The sequence below is a fragment of the Gracilinanus agilis genome, unplaced genomic scaffold (genome assembly GCF_016433145.1).
Source record: "Gracilinanus agilis isolate LMUSP501 unplaced genomic scaffold, AgileGrace unplaced_scaffold335, whole genome shotgun sequence".
Lineage (NCBI taxonomy): Eukaryota > Metazoa > Chordata > Mammalia > Didelphimorphia > Didelphidae > Gracilinanus > Gracilinanus agilis.
Genome location: NW_025366356.1, coordinates 1,261 through 8,900, shown reverse-complemented (window position 1 = coordinate 8,900; position 7,640 = coordinate 1,261). Strand labels below are relative to the sequence as shown.

Sequence of the window (7,640 nt, the reverse complement as noted above, 5' to 3'; positions counted from 1 at the left end):
TGGGATTCTTGAAAACCTGTGGGGAAAGATAGCCATAGCTGAGGTGATCCACGCTGTCCCACCTGAGCCCCTCTAGGATTCTGGGCAATCCTGGGCCCTGGAGGACCAGCTCAGCTTCTTTCACCATTCTTCTTCTTCTTTTTTCATTGAAATTCTTTTCAGTTACATGTAGACACATTTTTGACCATCATTTTCTGACATTTTGTGATTCTGATTCTCTCCCTCCTTCGCCCCTTCCCATGGCAGTAAATAGTTTGATCTCACTTTCACCAGTGCTTTCTTGCTATCCCAGTTCCCAGATTCTCCTTCTTTCAGCCTTTTCTCTGTATGTGGCCTTCCTCATCTCTTCCTCTTAGAATTCTTTGTTTGCTTCCAAGCTCAAGTCAGTTCAAGGGCTACATCCTTCCTGATGTTCATGGCAACTAAGTCCTTCCTCACTCATTACTGCCTAGGGCAGATTGGATAATACAGAAAGCTTTGGACTTGAAAGACGTGGGATCAAATCCTGCTTCTGGTGTTTACCAACTGTGCAAGTGTGACCCTAAGCAAGTCACTTTCTGTGCCTCAGTTTCCTCATCTGTAAAATGAGGGATTTGGATTTAGTGGCCTCAAAGGTCCCTCTTAGCTCTACATCCATGCCTCTAAATTCCAATGATTCCCAAATGTGAGCAAGGCACTCTTTCCCAAATCTCAGACTCCCCCTAAATTCTGGCCACCTTAACACTCAGGAGAGGCTTGTTTTTTGTTGTTTTGTTTTGTTTTGTTTTGAACCCTTACCTTCCATCTTAGACTCAATACTGTGTATTGGTTGAAGGTAGAAGAGTGGTAAGGGCCAGGCTTCTGTCTTTTTAAAAAAAATCTTTACTTTCCATCTTAGAATCAACACTGTGTACTAGTTCCAGGGCAGAAGAAGCACTAAGGGCTAGGCAATGGGAGTTAGGTGACTTGCCCAGGATCTCACAGCTAGGAAGTGTTAGAGACCAGATTCAAATCCTGGACCTCCCATCTCTGGGTCTGGCTCTCAACCAATAGAATATTGTTCAGTTATTCAGTTGTGTTTGACTCTTTGTAACCCTATTTGGGATTTTCTAGGCAAAGGTACTACAATACTTTATCTTTTCCTTCTCTAGTGCATTTTACAGATGAGGAGTCTGAGGCAAACATGGTAAGGTGATTCTTCCAAGGTCACACAGCTAGTAAGTATCTTAAGTCAGATTTGAACCCTGGACCTCCAGTCTCTAGACCTGGCTAACTATTTACTGACTCTCTTAGATGCCTCCTACATTTATTATGTATACACTGAGTATGGTATGTTGGAAAGGGGCTTGGCTTCAACTCTCAGATCTACAATGATTGCTTGTGATAAGAGACCTGAGCAAATTACTTAATTTGTCAGGACCTCAGTTTCCTCATCTCTGAAAAGAGGGGATTGGACTTAATGGCATTATAGTCCTAAATATTTGAGCCTGCAAAGCTATTAAAAATATCTTATACAGAAGTATATCTTGTGCTGGGGAATATACAGAGTGAAATACAGCAGCCTGATCTCATCAAGAGACTTACAGTTTTGGGGGGCAGCTGGATAGCTCAGTGGATTGAGAGTCAGACCTAGAGATGGGAGGTCCTGGGTTCAAATCTGGCCTCAGACACTTCCCAACTGTGTGACCCTGGGCAAGTCACTTGACCCCCATTGCCTAGCCCTCACCACCCTTCTGCCTTGGAACCAATACACAGTATTGACTCCAAGATGGAAGGTAAGGGTTTAAAAAAAAAGAGAGAGAGACTTACAGTGTTGGAGCTCCTGGGTCCAAATCTGGTCTAACACACATCCAAGCTGTGTGACCCTGGGCAAGTCACTTAATCCCCATTGCCTAGCTTTTACCACTCTTCTTCTTTAGAACCTTAGACTTTTAAAACAGAAGGTAATGATTTTTTTTTAATGACACATGGTCTAGTTGGAGGTTTGATTGGTGAAGCCCTGAGGAATGCCCATTGGTTCCCCCTCCTCCATCCCCACACCTTCCCTCAGGAGCCCCTGGTCATACCTGGGCAATCTTCAACACTTGATTGTTCTCCTCATCAGATCCCTGGTCAAACTCACCAGCAATCACCAGGTGAGACGTCCTACCATAAGGGGAAAAGAGAACTAGTTCTTTCCCTGTCTCATGAAAGAGAGAGGTTCTAGAGCAATGTATAGAACATCATTGGTCTTTATCAGGTGAATGTATTTGTGTGCTCTGCTGGGAAGGGGGATGAGGATTTAATTCCACTCAGGATCTCCTTCTGAAGTGGGGGGTGGTGTTCCATAGGTCACCCCGTTGTTTCCACAATCTAATGAGTCCAGAAGTGCTCTTTTCTTTCTTCCTACCATATTTTCTCCATATTTTCCTAGAAATTTGAAACCATTTGGTCTTACAAATAAATGAATTTGGTTATTGTTTTATCTAATTCCATAAAGTAGCCAGGGGCAAATTAGCCCAATGAAAAGAGAATCAGCTATTTACTACCTGCATGATCTGAGACAATCATTTAATGTCTTTAGGTTTCAGTTTCCTTGATTGTAGAGTGTGTGTGGTTGGCTTGGACCTTGTGGGTTTCCTAGATCTGTGGCCTTAAGGTCCTAATCCCTTAATAATCCTAAATCTAGACATTAATTTAAGCAATATCCTCATTTTTATTCTATTGGTACTATCCAACCAAGAGCCATACATACATAACAATTATTTGTCTTCCTGTATTTTGGTAAGAGATGTTTTCTGACTGTATTTCTACAAGACCTGAGTGTTGTTTTTTTTTTAGGCAACGGGGGTCAAGTGACTTGCCCAGGGTCACATAGCTGGGAAGTGTTTGAGGCAGGATTTGAACCTAGGACCTCCTCTCTCTAGGCCTGGCTCTCAATCCACTGAGCTACCCAGCTGCCTCCTAGACCTGAGTGTTCTTGGTAGATTAGTTTCTGATATTTTGTTCATTTGGAATGAGATTTCTCTTCCTATTGTATCATCCTGGGTTTTGTTATTACTCTAGATCAGTGATTCCCAAAGTGGGCGCTACCGCCCCCTGGTGGGTGCTGCAGCGATCCAGGAAGGCAGTGATGGCCACAGGTGCATTTATCTTTCCCATTAATTGCTATTAAAATTTTAAAAAATTAATTTCCAGGGGGCTAAGTAATATTTTTTCTGGAAAGGGGGCCGTAGGCCAAAAAAGTTTGGGAACCACTGGTCTAGAGAAATGCTACAGATTTTTGTAGATTCCCTTTTTTATCCTCCTAGTTTACTAGATCCATGAATTGTCTTAATTGATTTCTTCCCTCATTCCATAGCCCCAGGAAGGAAGGTAATTCTCCCCACTCCTTACGTGACACCACAATGGGCAGCAGTGACCACCCAATCTTGGCTGATGATGGATCCTCCACAGAAGTGCCAGCCAGTTTTATCCTAGGGGTAGGGAGAACAGAGGAACCCATTACTTCCCAAGCTCTGGACATTACAGAATGGTGAAACCAGAGGGATTCTGGAGTTCAAGAAGAGAACCTAAGAACTGGGGTAGTCAAGGAACCTGTCTAGGCTTCTTGCCCTCCCTCCCTTGCCTCTGCCACCCCTGAGCTTTAGGCCTCTTAAAGCCATCATTCTGACTTCAATGTCCTCTCATGGACAGAACCTCTACCTAGGGAACAAGGCCCAGACTCTCACCTGAAGAGAGACCTGCCAGGGCCAGGAGCCAGGGATAGCATCTTCTCCATTGACGATCCTAGCCAGGCCAGTTACGACAGGCTTAATGGCAGGGACACCACAGCCTGGAAGAGAAGTCAAGATGGTTTGGGCAAGAGGGAACTTCAGGATGCTGACAATTCCTAAGCCCCAACCCAGGTTAGGAAGTTATGTCACCCAGTTCACCCCACTTGCTCCCTTTCAGATCTCATATGTCCTTTGCTTACACATCTCTAAAATAGTCACTAGGGCAATTGGGTGGGACACTGGATATGAACACTGGCTTCAGACACTTCCCAGCTGAATTGACCCTGGGCAAATCACTTGACCCTATTTACCTCAGTTTCCTCATCTCTAAAATAAGCAGAAGGAGGTAATGGAAAATTACTCCAGTATCTTTTCCAAGAAGCCTCCAAATGGGGTCACAGTCATACACAACTGAAAAATGACTGAATAACACCCACAAAATATTCACTTTGAACAGTGAAGAGGCAACAAAGACATTGCCTAGAATATAACGTTAGACACTTATTAATGATGTGAATCTCTGGGCCTCCATTTTTCTCATCTGTAAAATGAGGGCAATGGAGTCAAGGATCTCCAAGATTCCTTCCAGCTCTAAATCTATAACCCAATGATCATGTCAGTTGACTTCTCTGGGCTTCTGTTTTCTCATCTGTAAATAGGCAAAGGGGTATGGATGTCCCAAAGTGCCTCTCAGCTCTAAATCTATGACCCCAGGATCCCACTATTTGCATTATACTTGTTTGTGTTCTAGTGTCTTATCTTCTGATTAGAATGGAAGCTGCATTAGGGCAGGGCCAGGTCTGACAACTTAAGAAGATGAATAATCTTCTACTGCCAACCCAAGTGGTGTTTATCCAGGAGCCGATCTTAAGGATCAGCTGCTGTATGAAGCCCACCAGAGATTCTTCTCCCTTCTACTTTCCAGAGAACTTATTCTTGGTGCCATCTCAGACTGCATTGTATTGATAACTTCCTGTGTGTGTGTGTGTGTGTGTGTGTGTGTGTGTGTGTGTGTGTGTGTGCCTGTGTGTCTAGTCTCTCCATTAGATTAAGTTCTGTGAGAGCAGGGTTTTATATTTGTAGCTCCCATAGTGCTTTGTGCAGAAAAGGACCTAAAAAAATGCTTGCCATTTTATAGATGCTTTTACTGTCTTGTCTGACTCATCTTGTTATGGGTGTGTTGCTGTTTCACCTAAGGGATAATGGAATTACTGTACAGCCAAATTCAGTGCCAAATTCTATGGTACTCCCAAAGGATATAATCCCAATGGCTTTTCTAGAGATCTTTGTTGGGGGATCACCAAGGCTGGGCTCAGGTCTAGGGTATCCTGTCTGTTACCCCAGGGGAATGGGGACAGGAGCAGCCTAAGTCAGTGGATCTTAAATTTTTTTATAATTTAGTTATCTAATTAATTAATTTAAGCCAACATGTCTTATTGAGTAGTTTTGGTTTCTTGTATCTAAAGGAGGAGAGGAGGATGAGGGAATTACTACATAATTCTGTTCCCCCAAAATCCTACAGACACACACCTCTCACTGCCCTGCCCCATTCAGCCAAAGAAGCTAAGAGAGGCTGGAGAAACCTTGCCTGGGCTGGTGGTCAGTGGTCAGCCTTTGTATCTCCCTATTCAATCTCATGAAGAGACCTCCTGGGACCGGATTCCATGTCCTATACCTAGCTCCTGGGCCAGATACGTCACAGGAATTGGAGTCTTTAAATCAGTTCAAAGCTTGCTGAGGACAGATACTGGCTATGGGATTATGAGCAAGCCCCTCTCTCTCAGTGCCTTAGTCAACTCTAAGTGATAGGTGACTTGTTGAACCTCATTGGTGGAAGGAGTTTCAACAATGGAAATTCACTATAAGGATAGAATCACCAGTCTGGATTACAGTATTTCATGAGGAAATTCCCCAGGAGCTTATCCTGGGGTTCTAGACAAACTCCTATTTTTGCAAGGGTCCTTGGTAGATTGAGGGGAGGGCATAGACTAAAAGGCTTCCTCGTGCAGGAGAAGATAATATGTGGGTACCAAAGTTGTTTTTAAGCCATGTCTGAATCTTTATGAGTCCTTTTCGGGGTTTTCTTGGCAAGGATACTGGAGTTACTTACCATTTCTTTCCACAGCTCATTTTACAGATGAGGAAATTAAGGCCAAAATGACAATATATGACTTGCCTTGGCTCACACAGCTAGGAAGTGTCTGAGGCTGTATTTGAACTCACGAAGATGAGTTGTCTTGAATCTAAGTCAGATGCTTTATGAGAGTGATGGCAAGCCTTTTAGAGACCATGTGACTCTCCCCCCGCTCCACTCCTACTAGAGACCTTGTGCCATGCCCCCCTCTCTTGCTCCAGACAGGGAAGGGATAAAGTGCTAGGCAGAGGGTTGGGTGATGTGAAAAGATATCCTCAGGGGAGGTAAAGAGGGGGAGGGAGGGGAGCAGCTGGGTTCAAGCCCTTCTGTCTTTCTCATAATGAACTCTGGTAGGAAATGGCACATGTGACCACAGAGAAGACTCTGTGTGCCTTCTCTGGCACATGTGCCATAGGTTTGCCATGATGGCTTTTTGCCTTGTGCCACCTAGCTGCCTTGGGCCCTCAGGACCAAGGTTCAATCTTGTGTGACCATAAGTAAATCACTTGGGCTATTTAGATCACAGTTTCCTCTTCTGTAAAAATGGAGGGATTAGACTAGATGACCTTTAAAGGTCCTTCTAACTATGGTTCTTTCTCCTAGATATCTCAGGTCAGGAGAGAGCCTTTCCCTGTTGTCAATGGGGAGCCCACCCATGGAAACATCCCTTCTGGTCTCCCAGAGGAGGTCCTAGCACTTACCTAAGGAGGTGCTAATAAAGGCAAAGCAACATAAGAGTCCCAGGTAGGCCATGGTGAAGGGGTCAAGTTGGTGTAGAAACCTGACACACAATTGTCTTCTTATATATTCTGGACCTTCCAATCACACCCTGGCTCTGCCTTTTCCCTCTTAGGGGTGGGAGGGCATCCAGAGATTAGTCCTCATCATTTCTTCTCCTGTACCCCTCTGTTATCATGAGACCTTGGGGTGATAAGCACGTGGGCCATGTCACTCAGTCTTCCTGAGCACCTTCTGGAGGTTGCCTGAGGTCCAACTTCATGCCAAGGGAGAGTTGGCATTGTTATTTGAGATCCTAGCAGCTGTTGCCCTGCTGATCCAAGCTATGGTCCTGGGTAGAAGTCCAGCCAAAGTAGCCACTAGCTGTCAGCAGGACTGAACCCAGATAGAACCCACCAGAACTCTCAAAAGGAGGTTTGTCTCCTGGTGATCGTTTCAAGATTCAATTCAACAGACATTTATTATTCCGTACATATCAGGCAGAGTGCTAAGTCCTGGGGGGAAATGGACAAAAATGAAAGTGTCTGCCATAGAGGAGTTTATATTCTACTACCGTGATGGGTTTTGGCATGAAGAAGTGGCTAGAAGGCTGATGGGATAGAGGAAGCCATGTTGTAGAAGGTGGCTCTTAGATTGAGCCTTGAAGGGAGTTGTGGATTCCAAGAGAGGAGGAGGAGAAAGAGGACTTCAGGCTTAGAGTGTGAAGGCAGAACATGACAGCTAGAATGTCATGTGTGGGGAATGGCAAGTTGGTGGTTAGGCTACGATATGAGCTGTGTGAGGGGGTCTCAGTGTGAAATCATCCTGTAAAGGCATGTTGGAACCATCCTGTGACATTTCTTTTGTATTCTGGTTGAAGCTGGGGTTGCTAGAGCTTCAGCTAAGGAAGGAAGGAAAGTTGCAAAGAAGGAAGGTTGATTAAGCACCTACTACGTGCCAAATACTTTGCTAAAGCAATTTACAAATATCTCATAGGATCCTCACAACAACCCTGAGAGGCAGATGCTAGAAAGATCTCTATTTTGCAGTTGTGG

The 7,640-nt window shown here is 44.5% G+C and overlaps 1 protein-coding gene across 1 annotated transcript; it reads right to left on the bottom strand.

Moving 5' to 3' along the window:
- Positions 1–4: 4 nt before the first annotated feature.
- Positions 5–6,621, bottom strand: LOC123254826 (chymotrypsinogen B-like; the record flags this gene model as incomplete). The annotated part of the gene is made up of 5 exons (XM_044683745.1): positions 6,570–6,621; positions 3,690–3,793; positions 3,355–3,434; positions 2,046–2,124; positions 5–16 (listed from the first exon to the last, which is right to left on the bottom strand). Coding segments are annotated over exons 1-5 (327 nt in total), but the record flags the coding sequence as incomplete, so codon positions are not given.
- Positions 6,622–7,640: the final 1,019 nt, after the last annotated feature.